Consider the following 22,278-nt stretch of genomic DNA (forward strand, 5'->3'; position numbering starts at 1 on the left):
ACCACTCTGGTGGGATATGGCTATTGCAGAAGGCTGTGAATGTGTGGGAGCAGGAGGTATATGGGAAATCACTGTACTTTCTGTTTAATTTTACTGTGAATCTAATACTGCTCCCAAAATAGCCCATTTAAAACAAACAACAATAAGAAAAAAACAACTGACACCAGGGATAAAGATTGCTTTGTGCCTGGCAAAATGCTATACACACAGGAGGGTTATCAGGGCTTGAAGAGGCAAGTGTTTGCACTTTGTGGGCACAGCATGTGGTATTTGCACTGAGATGCTCAGAAAGAGAACATCTTTTGGAGCTGGTTTTTCTTTCTCTAAATAAAGTTAGTGGGCTGCTGGCCAAGGTTGACACTTTTTGAAGGTGACAATCACTTTCATGTCGCTCTCCCTTCTATCCTAACACACAGGTACATAAATGCCTCAGGAGGCATAAACTTAAGCTTTGTGAATTAACTCCTTCGAGATTACTAACAGCAGAATGGACCTGAGGCCACTTCCCTTCCCTGGGTCTCAGTTTCCCTGCTTAAAAAAGAAAGTGGTTTCAGACGTTTTCTAAAACACGTCACAGTTCTGAGCTTCTGTGATTCTTCTCTCTCTCATGAGCCATGCACTCTCTGGTTTGAAGTTCTCTGGATGCGTGGTTCTTTCCACCAGGACCACTGACCCCACTGGGCTGGTTTACTGCTTGCTGTTCTGTATTTCTGGTTTCAGCATAGACTTCGCTTGCTTGGGGAATTCCTCTTGACTTCTCTAAACAGAATTAGCTGCCTCCTCTCCATGCTCCCAGTGCCCCATTTAACCTTCCTCTCTGTACTTAATACACGGAGGATACTCTTCTGTCCACTTGACCCTTCCCAGCTGGACACCGCCCCCAGCTGAGAGCAGCATTGTATTTATTACTCTACCCTGAGTGCTGAGGGAAGGAGCAGGCCCAGGTTTCCTTGGGGATGTTCCCAGCTCAGTCTCGACCTGGAGAGCTTCCAGACCCAAATCCTCTGGGGAGGGCTAGGCCTCCAGAAATTCACAACCACTAGCTAGAAGCTGTGAGTGATAAAACATCCTTCAGCAGTAAAAGGACAATTTACATTATTAAACAAATAATTAACAGTAGAACTTACTGCAACAGAGCCTTTCTAAAGAACCACAGAGTCCCTCTAAGTGTGCCGGTTTAAAGCTTTTGCTTTTTAACTTTATCAGAGGGAGAATTTAGGACCTGAAATCTTCCAATCCAGGTATCTCTCAAAGGTTGCTGCTGCTGCTAAGTCACTTCAGTCATGTCCGACTCTGTGCGACCCCATAGACAGCAGCCCCCCAGGCTTCCCTGTCCCTGGGATTCTCCAGGCAAGAACACAGGAGTGGGACTCTCAAAGGTTAAGTAAGGCAAAACGTCTGAAATGGTCATTGCAACAGACCTTTAGCCCTTGGCTTGAAACTTTCCATTCTATTGACCGGAAGGCAAACCCCTTCTGTCCTGGCACCTTCCTCCTGTCTGGGTTGGCTGCCGCCATCCGTCACCTTTGTCCAGCTCCGCCCTGTGTGGCCAGGAGGTTTCCTCTCTGTGCACCGGCTTCAGAGCCAGCTCTGGCTGTGTTGTGATGGGGCTGCCCTCGCCAGGGCTATGGCTGAAGAGGCTCTGGGTCCTCTTTCAGGTGGCCCTGCATGTGGCCATAGGCAAAGTGCTCCTGACACTGTTTCCCAGGAGGGTCAAGCAGAACATCCTGGCCATGGGCGAGAAGACTGGCATGACCAGGAACCCACACTTCTCCCATGAAAACTGGATCCCTACCTTCTTCAGTACCCAGTATTTCTGGTTTATCCTGAAGGTCCGTTGGCAGAGACTGGAGGACATGACTGAACAAGGGGGTCTGGCCCCAAACTGTCCTGTAGTCCGCCTGTCAGGAGAGAGGTGCAGCATCTGGGACTTCATGCAAGGTCAGACGGCTGGTCCAAGCTCGAGAGGTGCTTGGATGGGGATGTTTGAGGGGGGTGGGCAGGTGGGATGGAAGCTTGAATGCCACTGCTCCAGCTGCTCCTTTTCTGGCTTCCTGTCCTCGTCCCACTTCCTGAAAACAAGGACTTCTCCTGGGTCCTGTTCTTCTAAGTGACATCACCACCTTCCCAGGCAATCAAATGGCAAACCAGTCACACTAGCCATCAGCTCCTTGAGCACTGCTCTTATTGCACAGTTGCTCTGACTGGGATGTCTTCACCATCCCCTCCCCACCTCCCTGCCCCCATCTGGTCCACTCTGGCTCATCCTTCAGACTCTTGCTCAGTGGCACCCCCTGATCCCAGTCCCCTGATCTCACTTAATCCCCTCTTCTATGCTTCATATCCTAAACTTCTCTTTACACACCTGTCATGGTTTGTAATTATTAATATGTGTGGGTGTTTGATTATTGTCTGTCCTCTTCACTAGCCTGCAAGCTCTATGCAAGTGGAGGCTGTGCTCTAACCCACTGTTGGGTCCCCCTGGCTGCTGCTGGCTCGTGCCAGTTGCCCAGTAAATATGTGTTGCAGATCTCTCTCTCTCTCTCTCCCTCTCCCAGACAAACCAGCTCTATCTGTTTGGGTTCTTAAAGGCCTCTCTGGTCAGGTTTCTCTTTTTTCCTCACAGCTGCTCTTCCTGCCAGGTCTTCCTCCTCCCCATCTTGCCCTCTCTTCCCACCTAACTTGAGGATGGTCACCAGATGACCCTTCCACAAACATATCCCTGGCTGACTGGTACCCCAGCTCACCAACCTTCAGCAGCCCCGTCTGCATCTGGGATGAAGCCCAGGCTCAGCCTTGTTCTCCATGTCCTCTGTGGACTGACTCCAGCTTTTCTTCCCAACTTCACCTGCAGGCTTCCCCTCAGCACACTGCCTCCAGATGAACTGCTGGTTTTTGTACATCCTTTGTGCTTTCCCTTCTCTGTCTGTGCTGATGCCCTTCCCCTCCATCGCCACCATTCCTCTCTGCTCTCAAGCCTCTCCTGTGACACCAGCTCAGATCCCTACAGCTCTCCCACTCTCCCTCCCTTCTGAACTCCTAGATCTCTGCCTGGACCTCTCCTGGGCACTGATCCTTCCTATCCAGCACTTGGCTGCTCAAGCACAAGTGTTATCCTCCTGCCCAGGCGGGGGCACCTTGGGACACGGCTGTGGAAATCCCAGGGCATGAACATGGCAAACAGAGGAGAGAAGGTCCCTGAGGTTATTGACTAATCTAGTGTTTTTCAAAGTGTGTTCTTTGGGAACCAAATCCCATAGATATGCTTTACTAGATAGTGTTCCCTGGTCAAAATAGTTTGGGAAATCTGCATACTATACTCTCCTCTGGGCTTCCCTGGTAGCTCATCTGGTTAAGAATCCACATGCACTGCAAGAGATCCCAGTTTGATTCCTGGCTCCAAAAGATCCCCTGGAGAAGAGATAAGCTACCCACTCCAGTATTCTTGGGTTTCCCTGGTGGCTCAGATGGTAAAGAATTCGCCTGCAATACGGGAGGTCTGGGTTCGATCCCTAAGTTGGGAAGATCCCCTGGAGAAGGAAATGGCAACCTACTCCAGTACTCTTGCCTGAAGAGCCCCCATGGACAGAGGAGCTTGGCGGGCTACAGTCCATGTGGTAGCAAAGAGTCAGACACGACTGAGCGACTAAGCACAGTACATCCTCTCCTCCTGGAAATTCATCATGTGCATGAACATAAGAGTCTCTGAGAGGCCCTGAAGCTTAAAAAAAAAAAAAAAAAAAAACCTTGAAAAACTTTAACACAGCACTGACTAATTTTCCTAACACACACATACAACTTCCCATTGTCCACCAGAAGGATAGCCTATCATCGTCATATTAGTTCCAAAGAACACACTCTGGGGGATGTGGGCCTGATCCAGTGCTCTCATTTTAAAAGGGAAGTGGAGGAAACTGAGAGCAAAGGTGATGGAGCCAGGGAGTGACCAAGTCAGACCCAGGATCCGGCTTCTTCATCCTCTTTTCCCAGTGTACCTCAACAGACATTCACGAGCACCTCCCTTGAGCTAGATCCTCAGCTAGACGCCAGGGGCTCCTCAGGGCTAGGTAAGAGCTTGCTCTTTTGTCTGAGGAATTTATGGTTTCATGGTACAGACAGAAGTAATAACAAGTCCATACAGTTCCGTGAGGCTGAGGGGAGACTAAAAAGGTATGAACTTCACCTGCAGGGCTTGGAAGGTTTCCTGGAGGAGGTGGCATTGGAGTTAAGCCTTGAAAAATAAGTAAGATTTTGGTAGCTTGAAAAGGGAAGAGTGCTTCAGTCAGAGGGAAGGGTAAGAGTTTTTTTGTTCATGATCTTAAACTGCAGTGCAGAAATGACCTTGGTTTATTCAGCAAACATTCACTAAGTGACCACTGATGATAAAAGCAATGAGAATCAGCTCATGTTTACTGTGAGTCTACCTCATGCCAACTCCTGTGACAGAACCATGCCAATTTGCTGACTTTTGATGATCTAGTGATCAGCTCCATGAAAGCCAACGTGCCTCATGGCCAATTCACAGCATTTACTTGCTTATGTTAACTGCTTACTTTCCAGTGGGCCAGTGTACATTTTATTTTTAAAAATATTTATTTGGCTTCACCAGTCTTTGTTGCAGCATGTGAGTGCTTAGTTGAGGCACATGCAATCTAGTTTCCTGACTAGGGATCGAACCCAGGTCCCCTGCATTGGGAGTGCAGTCTTAGCCACTGAATCACCAGGGAAGTCCTCAGTGTACGTTTTCGATACTGTTCTATTTGTCTCTGCTCCCCGCTGCTGCACCTGAAATTGATGATGCAGAGAGGAGTCTGAGCAATGAAAAAAAACTTTTATAAAATAGAATTTCAGCACATTGGTCCAGAGTCCCCTGAAGTAATAGGTACTGATGATACAGAAATCAACACAACTGAAAGACCTCATTACTCAAGGAAGGAGATGATGGAGGGGTAGAGGGAACCAAGGAGTTCAGGAAGGAGCAGGGTCAGGGGGGAAGAGGGTCAGGGGAGGGCTTCCTGGAGAAGAGAACGGTGAGCTGATGGTGTAAGGACTGAAGCCTCGGGATGGGTGAGGACGAGGAGAGTGGTGAACAGAGCAGGGTGGAGGGGAGGGCCAGCAGAGGTCTGATACATGGAGGGGCATCAGTCAGTTTGGTAGAAGCAGGGTGTGAGAGGCATGAAGGAGTGAAGAAGGAGGCTGGAGATGTCATCAGGGATCAGAGCTTCCAAGGCCTCTGTGTCTTAGCAAAGAGCCCTTACTCTGAATGTGTTGGTGAGTTCTTAGAAGGATCTTCAAGCAGAGTTAACATGATCAGTTCTGCTTATTAGAAAGACATTCTGTGTTGATGTTTGGCAGAAACCACACAATTCGTAAAACAATTATCCTTCAATTAAAAAATAAATTAAAATTTTAAAAAGGAAAAAAATAAGAAAGATAGTCTGTAAGAGCTTTGGAAACCCATCAATCCACTAAAGAGCTCTGCTGTACGCTTTAAGTATAAATCCAAACTCATTTTGGAGCCCCAGGCTGGAAGTTCTGGAAGACTTTTTCAGTTCAGTTCAGTTCAGTTCAGTCGCTCAGTCGTGTCCGACTCTTTGCGACCCCATGAATCGCAGCACGCCAGGCCTCCCTGTCCATCACCAACTCCCGGAGTTCACCCAAACTCATGTCCATCGAGTCAGTGATGCCATCCAGCCATCTCATCCTCTGTCGTCCCCTTCTCCTCCTGCCCCCAGTCCCTCCCACCATCAGGGTCTTTTCCAATGAGTCAACTCTTTGCATGAGGTGGCCAAAGTACTGGAATTTCAGCTTCAGCATTAGTCCTTCCAACGAACACCCAGGACTGATCTCCTTTAGGATGGACTGGTTGTATCTCCTTGCAGTCCAGGGGGACTCTCAAGAGTCTTCTCCAACACCACAGTTCAAAAGCATCAATTCTTTGGCGCTCAGCTTTCTTCACAGTCCAACTCTCACATCCATACATGACCACTGGAAAAACCATAGCCTTGACTAGATGGACCTTTGCTGGCAAAGTAATATCTCTGCTTTTTAATATGCTGTCTAGGTATGTCTGAAGGATATAAGCCCTGGGATTTCTTTGGAAGGAATGATGCTAAAGCTGAAATTCCAGTACTTTGGCCACCTCATGTGAAGAGTTGACTCATTGGAAAAGACTCTGATGCTGGGAGGGATTAGGGGCAGGAGGAGAAGGGGACGACAGAGGATGAGATGGCTGGATGGCATTACTGACTCGATGGATGTGAGTCTGAGTGAACTCCGGGAGTTGGTGATGGACAGGGAGGCCTGGTGTGCTGCATGGGGTCGCAAAGAGTCGGACATGACTGAGTGACTGAACTGAACTGAACTAGGTTGGTCATAACCTTTCCTTCCAACAAGTAAGCGTCTTTTAATTTCATGGCTGCAGTCACCATCTGCAGTGATTTTTAAGCCCAGAAAAATAAAGTCAGCCACTGTTTCCACTGTTTCCCCATCTATTTCCCATGAAGTGATGGGATCAGATGCCATGATCTTCGTTTTCTGAATGCTGAGCTTTAAGCCAACTTTTTCACTCTCCTCTTTCACTTTCATCAAGAAGCTTTTTAGTTCCTCTTCGCTTTCTGCCATAAGGGTGGTGTCATCTGCATATCTGAGGTTATTGATATTTCTCCCGGAAATCTTGATTCCAGCTTGTGCTTCTTCCAGCCCAGCATGTCTCATGATGTACTCTCCATAGAAGTTAAATAAGCAGGGTGACAATATACAGCCTTGACCTACTCCTTTTCCTATTTGGAACCAGTCTGTTGTTCCATGTCCACTTCTAACTGTTGCTTTCTGACCTGCATATAGGTTTCTCAGGAGGCAGATCAGGTGGTCTGGTATTCCCATCTCTTTCAGAATTTTCCACAGTTTATTGTGATCCACACAGTCAAAGGCTTTGGCATAGTCAATAAAGCAGAAATAGATGTTTTTCTGGAACTCCTGCTTTTTTGATGATCCAGCGGATGTTGGCAATTTGATCTCTGGTTCCTCTGCCTTTTCTAAAACCAGTTTGAACATCTGGAAGTTCATGGTTCACGTATTGCTGAAGCCTGGCTTGGAGAATTTTGAGCATTACTTTACTAGCGTGTGAGATGAGTGCAGTTGTGTGGTAGTTTGAGCATTCTTTGGCATTGCCTTTCTTTGGGATTTGGGAAGACTCTTTGCTGCTGCTGCTGCTAAGTCGCTTCAGTCGTGTCCGACTCTGTGCGACCCCATAGACGGCAGCCCACCAGGCTCTGCTGTCACTGGGACTCTCCAGGCAAGAACACTGGAGTGGGTTGCCATTTCCTTCTCCCATGCGTGAAAGTGAAAAGTGAAAATGAAGCTGCTCAGTCGTGTCCGACTCCTAGTGACCCCATGGACTGCAGCCCACCAGGCTCCTCCATCCATGGGATTTTCCAGGCAAGAGTACTGGAGTGGGTCACCAGTGCCTTCTCCGGGGAAGACTCTTTACAGATCATATAAAGCAACCCTTTCATTTTTTCACATGCAAAGGCCCAGAGAGGTAAAGGACTTGCTCAGAGTCACACAGAGAGTTCTTGTAGAGTCCGAACAAGAACTTGAGACTTCTGACTCTCAGCTGGTGTGCTTTCTAATGTTGGATAAAAAAACAGAAGCTCAGAGAAATTCAGCCGCCTCTTATCCTCTGCAGGTACCTGCACCCGCACACGCAGACACACACAGGCCACGCAGCACTGACTGCGTGTTGGGGTGGAAGGCAAATCTGGATGACCACTTGTCTTGGAACCTGGCCATTGCTCTGAAACTAGATTTATTTCATCCCCCATTTAAAATCTTCTAAAATCTCTCCAAATATACTTATAAAGGGTCATCTAGTGACTATAAACAGGCTGGTTTTCTCTGCTAAGAGAGCCTGGTGTGGGGATTAATTTACTGGTTTGGGGGCTGACCAGTAAGTTAACCAATGATGGGTTTGAGTCTAGTGCTACCAGAGAGCCGTTTCCCCACTTACACAAACAAGCTGGACTTGACAGTCAGTCCTTGCTTGATGTTCCTGAACTGGTGTCCTCTGCAGTGTGGCCTGTGGACATGGGCAGGGGGCCAGTCCCCAGTCCGGCCACCCCCTCGCCTCCATCCATTTTCTGTCTGCTACCAGAAAAGCAGGGAACTAAGCTGAAACTTTGCCCTCAATACTGATCACTGCACCCAGCCACACTATAAATAATTAAACAAATGACTGTGTTTCTTCACGTCCTAATCAGTGGATGTTGAAATTTTTTATCCCATTAAAAACAAATTTCCAGACAGCCCATAGTTGGCTCTGGTCCTGACCTTAAATCTCCTCAGTTCTTATCTGAAGGGTGACTCCCTGGGGTCATTGGAGGCCAGTAGCTAGCCACTGAGTTATGACTGGCCTCTGAGCCTCCCCTGCTGTGACCTGAGCAAACCTGTCACATGCGGTGAGGAGGCAACCAGCTGAGGCCCTCCCAGTGCCTCCTAGGGCCTCCTGTGAGATCATCTTCGAGGCAAGGATGACAAGAACTTTGTATCTCCAGTGGAACAGGCTTGCTTTCTCCTCAAGTACTGAAAAATGAGGAATATATAAGCAATCATGTTTCTCCTTTTCCTTGGCCATCTGGAAACTCAGAGTCAATATTAGCTCAGTTATAATGAATGCGTGGGCTCCCCAGGTGGCTCAGTGGTAAAGAATTCATCTGCCAATGCAGGAGATTCTAGTTCGGTTCCTGGGTCAGGAAGATTCCCTGGAGAAGGAAATAGCAACCCACTGCAGTATTCTTGCCTGGGAAATCACATGGACAGAGGAGCCTGCCAGACCATGGGGTCGCGAAGAGTCAGCCACGACTTAGCACAGCAGCAGCAGTACAACGAATGCATGAGATCTGAGCCTCCTCGAGGGCCATGGCTTTCAAATTCTTTTATTTCATATTTTATTATATGTGTAAGCTCCTTTAAATCCTTTGTGGAACAAGTTAAAGAAATAACTAACTAAAGAAACCACAAGCAAGTTAAAATGTCCTCCACTCCCCATCCATCAACAAGTCCCATCAGTTCTACCTTTGACCCTTCCCCCTGTACACACACACTAGCCTGCTGCTGCTGCTAAGTCTCATCAAGTCGTGTCCGACTCTGTGCGACCCCATAGACGGCAGCCCACCAGGCTCCCCCGTCCCTGGGATTCTCCAGGCAGGAACACTGGAGTGGGTTGCCATTTCCTTCTCCAATGCATGAAAGTGAAAAGTGAAAGTGAAGTCGCTTAGTCGTGTCAGACTCCTAGAGACCCCATGGACTGCAGTGCACCAGGCTCCTCCGTCCATGGGATTTTCCAGGCAAGAGTACTGCACACTAGCCTAGACTCCCATTAACTCCATTGTGGATTTCCCCAACTACCTCTAACTGCTTCTGCCCCTCTTCTGTTTTCACTCTCAATCCTTTCTCCACTGAGCAGCCAGGCCCATTTTAAAGGGTCAAATGATCATTTTTCATCTCATAGCCTACAGTAGCAATCAGAGTTTTGGCTTGTAAGCAACAGAAACTCACTCGGGTTTTCTTAGTCACATCCATTTCCACATGTATAAATGCCAAGTGTGTTAGAAAAATTGTTACAGGCTCCCCAGAATCAACCACAGCAGGAGCACTGGGCCTGAACAATATTTAGTTTCAGCAGTTGGGCCTGGAAGCTGCTGACACTGTGGTTGCCATGGGAAATCCCTCTCCACTGTAGGGACTTCACCATCCCCTTGGGGCTCTACCACTGGGGCGTGGATGGGTTCTACCATCTCAATCACTCCAGAATCAAAGAACTACATGGGAGGGTCCAACCAGCCCAGCCTGTGCCCTGGCTGCTGGGAAGGAGAATGGACCTGGCCCGTCTCTCTTCCACAGAGCAAGGCTGGGCACAATCCCCTATCAATAGTACAAAAAATAGGGAATTCCAAGCAGGAAGGAGGGCTACAGGCTGGGCAGCCAAAACTGCAGCAAATGTCCACCATCCTTGCTTTATCTCTATGATGTCCCCCTGGACCTGGAAGAAAATCCACATTCAATGCCATGGCACAGGAGAGCCTGCCTGCTTTTGCCCTACCTACCTCTCCAGTCACCTCTCTCATTGCCCTTGGCCTGGTTCCAGTCACAGTGGCCTTGCAGGTCTCTCAATACACCAAGCTCTGTCCCTCTTGGGCCTTTGGATGTGGCGCCCCTTTGCCTGGAATGACCCTCCTCCCTTTGCCCATGGTTGGCTCTTTCCTATTTCTCAGGGTAAACGGCATCTCCTTAGAGGCCTCCCCTGACCCACAATGTCATGTCACTCCTTTATAGTCTCTTTTCTGATACTTATCACAACTTGAAATGACTTCCTTTATGATTTTCTTGTTTCCTGCCTGTCTCCCCATTAAACAGATCTTCAGTTGCACAGGGGCTTCCCTGGTGGCTCAGATGGTAAAGAATCTGGCTGCAATGCGGGAGACCCAGGTTCGATCCCTGGGTCGAGAAGATCCCCTGGAGAAGGAAATGGCAGCCCACTCCAGTATTCTTGCCTGGAGAATTCCATGGTCAGAGCAGCTTTGTGGGCTACAGTCCACGGCGTCGCAAAAAGTCTGACGCTTCTGAGCAACTAACATTTTCACATTCTAATTGCACACAGGCAGAGACCTGCTGCTTCTGCTCTGTGCTGAATCCCGTGTGTGGTAGAGAACTGTGCACCTTATTAGCACTGTGAATGCTTGTATTTCGATGAGGGTATACTCAGTGTTGGGGATGTGAGGAAGAATGAGGAACAGGCCCTGCCCTCAGGGACAGTGAATAGCCTGTGGGATGCAGACACTTAAACTGGCCATGTCACAGTGCAGGACCTACTGGAGGAGTTACAGAAGGCTCTCACCCAGGGCTGTCTTCCTGGGTATGGGACCAGTGAATCACGAAGGGTGCTTATTCAGAAGGGGCTGAGCACTCTTTGGAAGGACTGATGCTGAAGCTGAAACTCCAATACTTTGGCCACCTGATGCAAACAGCTAACTCATCTGAAAAGACCCTGATGCTGGGAAAGATTGAGGGCAGGAGAAGAAGGGGACGACAGAGGATGAGCTGGTTGGATGGCATCACCAACTCAATGGACATGGGTTTGGGTGGACTCCGACAGTTGGTAATGGACAGGGAGGCCTGGTGTTCTGCGATTCCTGGGGTCACAAAGAGTCGAACATGACTGAGCGACTGAACTGAGCGCTCTGCTGGAACTGTCTTGAAATTCTTGATAGTTTTATCCTTAATTTGTATTTAGCGAGAGAAGACTTTTTGGACAATTGGACATGCCTCAGGGACTTGGAGCCTTGGCTCACACAGGTTCCTGTTTCCTACAGCCTCCCCCCTCCCTCTCCCCCACCCCTAACAGTTCTCCCAGGACCACCCCTCCACTGCCAGGGCCCCAGCCCGTCCAACCTCCTTGCTCCCACCCAGTGGCTGCTGCCACCTTCAGGTCCAGAGAGGGTCTGGACCCAGGAATAGGAAAGGTTAGGGTCAGGTGTGGGCATCCTGCAGCGTCTCACAGGAGGGCATGGAGGTGGGCATCCCCAGCCTGAGCTGACAGTGCCACGAATCCATTTGGCAAGTGACTCGGGTGACTTAATGGGAGAAGGCTTTTGCCCCCACTCCTTTCCTCGAGGTACCGAGCATGTCCCTGCATGGAAGTTGCTATACCCTGTGGGTGTGGGAGATGGCAGGTGTGAAGATGACACGTCTGGCTCAGTTTCTATGCTCCTGGCCAGGGCATGGTACACTGGTCTGGTGGCTGGAGGGAAAGGAAAGCTGGTTGCCAGCAGCCACAAATATACATACATGTATGCAGAGTCCGGGGCCTCCTGGGTGACTGTGAGAGTCTACATTCACCCTATGAATATCTCTGTGCCCGGGGGAACCTGATATTAAATAGCAACTAAAAAGCAGCATGCCAGGGCTAGAGAGATACTGAACCAGAAAACTATTTTAATGTATTTATTGGCACTTGCCCCTACTTTTTGAATGAAAGGCCTTGAATTTTCATTTTGCCCTGGCCCAGCCAATTATGTGACCAAGCCCCACATTTCACTCTTTCTGGAGCCTTCTCCACTGTTCCCACTTCACAGCTCAGAGAAGAGATGAGAGCTTACACTTATTCAGTTCAGTTCAGTTCAGTCACTCAGTCATGTCTGATTCTTTGCGACCCCATGAACCCCAGCACGCCAGGCCTCCCTGTCTAGCACCAACTCCCAGAGACCACCCAAACCCATGTCTATCGAGTCAGTGATGCCATCCAACCATCTCATCCTCTGTTGTCCCCTTCTCCTCCTGCCCTCAATCTTTCCCAGCATCAGGATCTTTTCAAATGAATCAGCTCTTCACATCAGGTGGCCAAAGTTTTGGAGTTTCAGCTTCAGCATCAGTCCTTTCAATGAATATTCAGGGTTGATCTCCTTTAGAATGGACTGGTTGGATCTCCTTGCAGTCCAAGGGACTCTCAAGAGTCTTCTCCAACACCACAGCTCAAAAGCATCAATTCTTCGGTGCTCAGCTTTCTTCACAGTCCAACTCTCACATCCATACATGACCACTGGAAAAGCCATAGCCTGGACTAGACGGACCTTTGTTGGCAAAGTAATGTCTCTGCTTTTGAATATGCTATCTAGGTTGGTCATAACTTTCCTTCTAAGGAGTAAGCGTCTTTTAGTTTCATGGCTGCAATCACCATCTGAAGTGATTTTGGAGCCCAAAAAAATAGTCTGACACTGTTTCCACTGTTTCCCCATCTATTTGCCATGAAGTGATGGGACCGGATGCCATGATCTTCATTTTCTGAATGTTGAGCTTTAAGCCAACTTTTTCACTCTCCTCTTTCACTTTCATCAAGAAGCTTTTTAGTTCCTCTTCACTTTCTGCCATAAGGGTGGTGTCACCTGCATATCTGAGGTTATTGATATTTCTTCCAGCAGTCTTGATTCCAGCTTGTGCTTCCTCCAGCCCAGCATTCCTCATGATGTACTCTGCATGTAAGTTAAACAAGCAGGGTGACAATATATAGCCTTGACATACTCCTTTTCCTATTTGGAACCAGTCTGTTGTTCCATGTCCACTTCTAACTGTTGCTTCCTGACCTGCATACAAATTTCTCAAGAGGCAGGTCAGGTGGTCTGGTATTCCCATCTCTTTCAGAATTTTCCACAGTTTATTGTGATCCACACAGTCAAAGGCTTTGGCATAGTCAAGAAAGCAGAAATAGATGTTTTTCTGGAACTCTCTTGCTTTTTCGATGATCCAGCAGATGTTGGCAATTTGATCTCTGGTTCCTCTGCCTTTTCTAAAACCAGCTTGAACATCTGGAAGTTCATGGTTCACGTATTGCTGAAGCCTGGCTTGGAGAATTTTGAGCATTATTTTACTAGCGGGTGAGATGAGTACAATTGTGTGGTAGTTTGAGCAATATTACACTTATTGGGTACCTACTATGGGTAGGCACCATTCTAAGCCCTTATCTGCTTTAACTTGCCTAATCCTTAGAACAATCCTATCAGGTAAGTATTGTTATTATGTTCATTTGTGAGTGAGGGAACTGAGGTGCTTTGAATAGAAAGAGCCCCAGATTGAGAATCCAGAAGCCAGAATGTTGGGTTTAACGCCACCATTGACCTGCTGTGTGACATGGAATAAGCCTATAAGCCAGAGGGTAAAAAATCACCCACCTTGTAATACACTAATCACATCAATGAGAGAACAGATGGGTTCCTGCCGTATCGCTGCATGAAAGGGACTCTTTGTGTCATTATTTACTTCCCAGTGAGTGCAGGTGATCCACTGAGACTGCCTGATAGAATCCCTTCATTCTGCAGAGGAGTCAACTCACTCTAGCCTCTGCTAAATCATGTGTTCTAAGCTTCTGCCCTCCCCTCGCCCCTGCACTGTGCCCCGTCTCCATCTTAGAGAGGAAATAAAGGTAACAATGAAAGCAGGAGTGAAGACGGTGCTCGCAAAAGAAATGCTATGTGTCAGTTACTGGTTGATGATGGTTCCATTTGTTTTAGGCAACAGACCCTTGGTGCTGAATTTTGGAAGTTGCACCTGACCTTCATTTATTTTCAAATTTGACCAATTCAAGAGACTTATTGAAGATTTTGGTTCCGTAGCAGATTTTCTCATCATTTACATCGAAGAAGCACATGCATCAGGTAAAAAAAGATGTCCTTCCCTCTCCCCTTCACTCATGGTTGGGGGTGAGAAGAAGAGGAAGAGAGAAGGAAAGAGTCACTGTTTGTTGAGGACCTAACTCAGTCACTGCTAGGTCTACCCCCTACTCGTTAACTCCATAGTCTGTGCTCTCCGCTAGTCACACAGAGCAGAAACCTGGAGTGCTTATATCATTCTGAGTGGGTAAGTCGGGGAATCAAGGGGAGGAGCTCATCTGAGCACAATCACAAGGAATTTAGACCTCGTGAAAGGTCATGAGTGAAATGGTGGCTCTAGCAATGTGTGAGATCCATCCTAAGGCTCTCCAAGCTCCAGGGGAGCTTCTCCCTGGTTCATCTCCGTCCATGGTTCCCAAGCATCGCGAGCACCAGAAGCACCAGGGCTTGTGAAAACACACTGCTGGACCCCACCCCAGAGTTGGAGTTAAACCTGGTGTGGGGCCTAATAATTTACATTTCTAACCATCTCTGAGTGATGCTGAAGCTGTGGATTGGGGGACCACACTTTGAGAACCCCTGCTCTGGGCCAGCTTTTACCTGAGGCTGCAATCCTTGTTTCAGCTCCTAATAGGTGATGGCTCATCTTTATTATTTAATGGGAAATCTTGTTCCTTTGCTGAACAGCTCTGTGAGAAAGTCCTGCCTTACCACGGGCAGACATGTCCCTCCCTGAAACTTCTACAGCTTGGTCGAAGCTTCTTGAACTTTACAGGATAATCAGACACATCCCTGTCTTCCTGATTTTTATGGGAACTGAACCCAAGAGTTAAAACTTGAGTTTTAGCCCAAGCCTCAAACTCAGAGGTTGGAGAAGGCAAGAAGGCTCATGTGGCTGAGTAAAACGAGGATTATTTATTCACCCCATCACCCCACAAGAAGCTGTTTCAGTCATCTGTCACTCAGCACCTGGCAGAGTCCATGTTATAGTCAGAGCTCAGTGAAAGTTGGGTGAGTAAGTGAGCGTTTAGACCAGTATTAGCCTTGCTGGCTCATCCATGTGTTTAGAGATTGTTATTAATTATCAGCAAAGCTGCTCCATCAGCCCTTTCCCCAGAGTAGTCCCTAGATCCCTCGTGTCTGAGCCCTGTGGGTTGCCTGTTGAAATGCATGTTTCAGGGCCACCCTAGGCCCATTGCATCTTAATTTATATGCACCCAGAGGTTGGAGAACTGCTTTCAGCCTGACACTGTGCTCATTTAACTGGCAGCTTCTATCTTCATTGAAGACTTTGGGGCAATTAAAAATATTAGCATAGGGTAACAGTTACATGGAGGTTGATGAAGCTGTTCTCTCTAGTTTTATGTATATTTGAACATTTCCAAAATAAAATTCAAAACAAACAGCATAGGCAACAGTAGAGCAAAGTCAAGAACAATGTGTTTCTTTGTTAAATACCCTTGGGGAGAGCAGCAGCCATCAATGAAAGAAAAGAGAACTTGGGCACCTACAGGTGTCAGGGTCTCCATGGCTGAGAGGAGGCGATGCCTTGATGTTCGCACAGTTGATGGTGGAAGCTCTGCCAAAGCGGATTTAACTCTGGGGGCAGCGCTGCTCAGTCTTTAAAGTGTGCTCGAGTAACCTGGTAATCTTGTTAAGATGCAGGTTCTGGATCACAGGGCAGCAGAGGGGGGCCTGAGACTTGGTGCTTTAAGCCATGCCCCCAGGTAGTGTTGAGCCTGCTGGTCCAGGGACCACACTTGGAGTCACAAGGTTGTAGAGAATCCAGCTTTAATCTCTAAAACAACAAGTTGCAAAGTGCAACAAGAGGGGTTGGATCATAACAGAAATTTCCTGATACCTGTCTCCTCCCCTGCTTTCTCCTGGAATCCGACTGAGCAGGTTTAACCCTTTCCTGGACCCAGGGCTGTCCATCTCAAGCCACTGAGGGAAAGGCTTCCTATTCCAGCCCTGACCCACAATGGTGGCTGTGCTGTGTACCCTCTGTGCTGTGCCACTCCTAGTTCAAGCATTTCTTCTTCCTCCCCAACTCCTTCCCCAGGGTACTCACTCCATCAGTCAGAAGTAGGTAAGGCCTGAATCCAAGAACTAAAATGCACAGAGCCAGTGTCCACCAATCCTAGGAGGTCTAAGCCAATCAGTTGACTTCCTTTTCCCCCACATACCACGTGTCTGTCCAGGTAAATTACAGGGAGGCATGTGTTGAGGTAGGAAGATCGCCCTAGCTGCATCACGCGCTGGCCACGTGACTTGGACAGCTTACCTTCCATGCCCACTTCTGTGCCACTAAAATAGAATAATAGCACCTATCTCCCAGAACAAGTCTTCCCACATGGCACTAGTGGTTAAGAACCCGCCTGCCAATGCAGGAGACATAAGAGACACGGGTTCAATCCCTGGGTTGGGAAGATCCCCTGGAGGAGGGCATGGCAACCTACTCCATTATTCTTCCCTGGAGAATCCCATGGACAGAGGAGCCTGGCAGCCTATGGTCCATAGGTTCGCAAAGAGTCAGATATGACTGAGCATGCAAACACATGTCTCCCAGAATAACCCACTTAACAGAATTTACTGAATACCTACTAGGTGTCCAGCCCTGTGCTGGGCCAAGGGATACATGGAGATGAAAGGTACATGCAGCGCCTGTCTCTAAAGAACTCACAGTTAAAGGTGGGGAGGCAGGTCACTGCTGCTTGCTGGGCCTCCACATTCCCAGCTGCAGGGTGGGGATGAGAAGGACATCCTGTGAAGCGCCGGGGAGCTAATGGATGGAAAAGACTGCCCACCTAGACATGACACACGTATAAGTTGGTGTTACTGTCATCCACAAGGTTTAGCTGTCTTGGGGCAGTTAATAAATACTTTAAACTGAGTCCAGGCTGTTGTAACTGGATGTGAATTTCTTCTGATCCTGGGTTTTCCTAGGGGAGGAGTACTTTGAGAGGACTTTGAAGCACAAGAAGGAGGAGCCAGTTCTGCTGCTTACGTTACCCTGGGAGGCAGCTATTATAAATGCAGGCCCCATGGCTTCTGAAAGAACCCACACCCCATTATCTGGGTTCCAATCTCCCCAGATATGGGGAAAGTAGAAGGGCAAGGCCAGTACCAGTTTATGGACATTTTTTCAACCTGTGGGCCCATTCACTAATGAGGACCAGCTCCTTTAGGTTGGCAGATGGGCATCTCGGCCAATGAAGCCAATTGAAAATCCCCTTCCCTTTAAAGCAGGGGTCCCCAACTTCTAGGATCTAATGCCTGATGATCTGAGTTGCAACTGATATAATAATAATAGAAATGAAGTGCACAATTAATGTTACGCACTTGAATCATCCCCAAATCATCCCCCCACCCACCACCCAGTCCATGGAAAAACTGTCTTCCCAAAACCTGTCCCTAGAGCCAAAAATGCTGGGGGCCACTGATTTAAAGTGAAGCAAGCTTAAATAGAGTTGGCTCGGGGTGGGGGTGGGGCATCTCCAGAGAAAAATAGTAGAATACCTGTAGTAGAGAATGAAAACTGAAAAAAAAAAAGAATGAAAACTGGCTTCTTCTCTACTTGTCTGCTATTTTGGGGCAGTCAGGCAAGGTAAGTCAATAGTTTTTAAGCAGCTACAATGAACCAGGTAGAATACTGGGAATTCTACAGAATTATCTCAGGTAAGCCTTACAGCTAACTGAAATGTGGGTTCTTTTAATTCATTTAGCAGATGGGAAAACTGAGAATTTAAAAAGATTTAAAGAGCCTGCCCAATATCACACAGCTGAGTGTATCAAGGAAGGCTTCCTGGAGGAGATGGTGTGACAGCAGTGGTTCTCAACCAAGGGTAATTTTTGTCCTGCAGAGGGCATTTGGCAATGTCTGAGACATTTTCGGTTGTCACAAGCTGAAGGCAAGGTGACACCACTGACATCTAGTGTGTAGTGGCTAAAGATGCTGCTTAACAACTTACAACACACAAAACAGCCCCCACAACAAGAATTATCTAGCCCAAACTGTAAGCAGTGCCAAAGTTGAGAAGTCCTCCATCTGGGACCCTCAGTTAAAAGTGGGGACAGTATCTGACCCCCAGGTCTTTCTATTACAGATGGCTGGGCTTTTAAGAACAATGTGGACATCAAGAATCACCGGAATCTCCAGGACCGCCTGCGGGCAGCCCACCTGCTGCTGGACAGGAGCCCCCCGTGCCCCGTGGTGGTAGACACAATGACGAACCAGAGCAGCTCGTGCTACGCAGCACTGCCAGAGCGGCTCTATGTGCTCCAGGAGGGCAGGGTCCTGTACAAGGTGGGGACTTGTGGGACCCAGGGAGGGCAGGGTAAGGGCATAGAGAGGACCACGTTTCAAATCGTTGCCTGGTCATTTACCAGCCACGTGACCACAGGCAAGTCCTTTCCCCTCTTGGAGCTTCAGTTTCTTCTTTTCTAAAATGGAAACATGGACCCCCACCTCACAGGGGATGAAATAATGCACAAGAAAGGCCATAGCATTTGGACTGGTGTTGCGGCTTCCCGGGAGCCTTCTGAACGCAGAAGACTGGCCCAGCCCTGGTTTGCTTTGAGAGACAATGTTTCCATTTCAGGAATAGTGCTCAGAGGAGGAACTGGACTTGCCTAAGGCCAAGTTGCTCAAGGCTCCTATTTCAATTCTAAATCCTCTGGGATGGGATGGGAGTGGGAGGGTCTGAAGCTGCTAATCCCTGAGACAGGCCTGAACCTGGAAACGGGTATAGAGGCCAGAAGAACACCTCCTCTACAGTTTGGAGTGGCAAATGCTGCTGAGCCCAGTCTGCTTTTCTGGGGACCATGTACCCCTTTAATGCTTCCAGCTTGGTGAGGGTGAAGGAAGGGAGCACAGCTTCTGATCCTGGGGGCACTGTGAGCCTCCTCTGTTGTGTGTTGTGTGGTGCTCAGTCATCAGTCTTGTCTGACTCTCTGCAGCCCCATGGAGTGTAGCCCACCAGGCTCCTCGGTCCATGGGATTTTCCAAGCAAGAATACTGGAGTGGGTTGCCATTTTCTTCTCCAGCGGATCTTCCCAACCTAGGGATCGAAACTGTGTCTCCTGTGGTTTCTGCGTTGGCAGGCAGATTCTTTACCACTAGTGCCACCTGGGAATCGATAGCCTCCCCTGAGGGGATAGAAATTAGTTTTACATCTGCTGAAGGGATTCGAACCTGGGGGAGCATATGAAACCCAGCTCTGGGGTGCCTCTCTGTCCATGGGTCAGGCGGGCCTCATTCATGCCGGCGAAACAAGCAACAACCTTCACATAAATTCTCAGAATGCTAAGGGTCACAGCACGAGGGTTCGAGTCCTTCTTCCCTTCCCGTCCCCTGTGACACAGTACTGAGGTGGCCTGGTTGAGGCAAGCTGGGTACTGAGTCCCTACCTGGGGTTAGGCTCTGAGCAAGTACTGGAAACACAAGCGCAAGTTTAAAAGGAGACACAACTTACTTCGAAGTACTCACAACTGGAGGAGCAGGGAACAAGAAGGCATAAATAGAGTGTTACAGCTTCCTGGGTGCTGTGAGGCTCCAGGGCAGGGTTTATCAAAGCTGTTCTGCAAACGGCCAGATAGAAAATGTGACTCCGTGGGGGCCAAATAATCCCCACTGAAACGCTTCAGTTTTGCTATTGTAGCACAAAACCGGCATACACAATATGTAAAGGAAAGGGTGTGAGACATCAGGATAGATTTGGCTCTCAGACAGTAAATTTCCTGAACCCTGAGGAAGGGCAGGCTTTTCAGAGGAGGTGACACCTGCTTAGGATAAGGAGGCTGCCACGTGAACATGGTGAGTAAAAACCATTGCAAATACGGGAAGGAGAGACAGAAGCACTGAGGTATGTTAGGGCAGGGTGTGGAGGGTTGGGACGTTTCCATTATAAAAGGCTCTTTCTGGACCAAGGAGTTCAGCCTACATCTGAGAGCAAAGAGGCACTGAAGAGTTGTGAGCCAGGGAGAAGCACAAGTCAGATCTCTACTTTAGAAAGATCATGGACTACTAGGTGAAGAATGGACTGGACGAAACAAACACAACATTGTAAAGCAAACATACTCCAACTTAAAAAAAAAAAAGAATGGACTGAAGGAGCTGGGGTCGTAGTTGCCTAAACAGGAGGTGAAGAGGGCTGAACTGAGGCCGTGGGGTTAGACAGGCAGAGGTGGTTTGCTGCAGAGTGAGCAGAACTTGATGTGAGAGGTGGCTGGTCTGAAGGTCCAGTTGTGGAAGAGAAGCTTATTTGTCTACATCCCTTTCTCCTTTTGAAATCTTCTTTACCTGCTCTGCTTTTCCTCCTGCTTCTTTGTCCAGTCTTCCCATTACATGTTGGTGCCATTCCACATGCTTTCCCTGGGTGCTCTCATCTATCTCAAGGACATCTGCCCTTGACTGCACCATCCTGACGACTTCCACAAAGGTGTCACCAGCTCAAATCTCTTAGCTCAGCTCAGCTCCAGACCTACATATTCCCGCAAGTTGGAAATCTGGAAATGCTGACTCATTTCTCTTGCAGGGTAAACCTGGTCCTTGGAACTACCATCCAGAGGAAGTTCGTGCTGTTCTGGAAAAGCTCCACAGTTAATCTGGACGGATTGCCCAGTTCTAGGTGCCCAACCTGAGGGCCCCTTAAGGCTTGGTTTGACCCCCATCCCAGCTGACATTTACCTCTTGACCTGTGTTCCCAGTTGAATCACTAGCCTGGATTTTTCTGATCCAAGCAAACAATTGTTGCAATGAGAAAATGAAGCCACAAGTAAGCTGAGTATTAAAGAAGGTATAATTCCGTACTGCTCCTACCATGGAGACTGTGTTCATTGCACAGCATTCTAAGAATGAGAGCAGGTACACGCTGCATTTCCTTCTGAGTATTCAGCCACTCTAATATGGCATTCTTTAAATGAAGTAAGTTCACTGTACCAAATTTGCCATTTAAAGAATTGATCATTTAAGACACTAAATTGGCTTTTAGAACTAAGCATGGGGATAACTCCAGGTTTTCAAAGGAATTCAAAGAGAATGGGAGCAGACAGTACAGATGGTAATCCTTTTCTTGCCAAAACACTTAAAACAAAGGATGGTGGCAGTGATGGGTGAGTTTTCACAGTAATATATTTTCAGTTCTACAGTAGAAGAGGAGGTGCTCACTTCACCACCTTTGAATATATTTCATAGATGTCTTGCTCTCCGTACCTGGGAATCTTCTTTTATTTTCAATTATAACAAGCTGCTTGGTGGGAGGACTGGCTTCCTAAAACCACTATGACCTTGACCAAACTAGACAACAAATACTGCAGAGCTGTCATTCAGTTATACAGAAACTCATATCTGAAATCCTGTTTCTCTGATTTCTTCACAAGTCTCCTAAAAGGTCATTTGCATTAGATTACCTCAGACTAATGGATAACCATTGGTACTGTTTTAACTCTGCCTCTTTTCATATTTGTTCATGACGGCCACAGCCTAAAGTACACACGGCTGTGACTTGATTTGAAAGAAAATGTTTTAAGATGCAGCAAGCTAACATAGAATGATTAAAAACTATCAGGCTCTTCTGGATGGCTTCAGTGTGATCTTTACATTGTCTTTCCTAATGCGTGTCAGCTTGTTCTATTTTTTATTCTAGACAAATGTAATCCGATGACCAAAAAATACCATATGCTGGAAGGCCCTCCTTTGGTGGGAAGAACACTCAGTCTCTATGTGTTACCTTTCTCATAAACTCCTTGCCAGAGAATGTCCACATTGAAATCAAATTATCTTCACAACATGACATGATAGAAAAGACTTGGGAGGCATTTTTCTAACATGAAAACACATTTTTCTTGTCTCTGTCTTACCTGCCAAGGAACTTTTAAAAATAGTTGTTAATCATTTATCAGGCACAGGCACTTTCAGATTTGCAGTCTTATTTAATCTCTATACAGGTCAAAGAGGAGATTATTAGACCCATTTTACAGATGAGGAAACCAAGGCTCAGAATTAAGTAATTTATGGAAGGCCTCAGACTCAGTAAGCAACAAGCTGAGATTCAAACCTTATCTCTAACTTCAAACCAGAATCCCAGCTCTGCTCCCTGCTGGCTGTGTGATTTTG

The 22,278-nt window shown here is 47.7% G+C and overlaps 2 protein-coding genes across 6 annotated transcripts in view; one reads left to right on the plus strand and one right to left on the minus strand.

Annotated features, from left to right (window-relative positions):
- Positions 1 to 22,278, minus strand: part of IFT25 (intraflagellar transport 25) — a 76,419-nt gene that overhangs the window by 5,615 nt on the left and 48,526 nt on the right. The gene's annotated exons all lie outside the window — the stretch shown is intronic.
- On the plus strand, positions 1,581 to 21,737 carry DIO1 (iodothyronine deiodinase 1). Of its 2 annotated transcripts, none has more exons than XM_086389335.1 (4): positions 1,581 to 1,968; positions 14,064 to 14,207; positions 18,269 to 18,468; positions 20,699 to 21,737. In XM_086389335.1, the coding sequence occupies exons 1-4, from the start codon at positions 1,605 to 1,607 to the stop codon at positions 20,765 to 20,767; spliced, it is 777 nt and encodes a 258-aa protein (XP_086245461.1). In that variant the 5' UTR covers positions 1,581 to 1,604; the 3' UTR covers positions 20,768 to 21,737. The 2 variants fall into 2 exon arrangements, with proteins under 2 accessions (XP_086245461.1, XP_086245469.1); XM_086389343.1 differs by having other exon boundaries at positions 1,581 to 1,941.

Source organism: Bos grunniens, chromosome 3 (assembly GCF_055505025.1).
Source record: "Bos grunniens cultivar Pamir isolate PY7600 chromosome 3, Bosgru_T2T1.0, whole genome shotgun sequence".
Classification (NCBI taxonomy): Eukaryota; Metazoa; Chordata; class Mammalia; order Artiodactyla; family Bovidae; genus Bos; species Bos grunniens.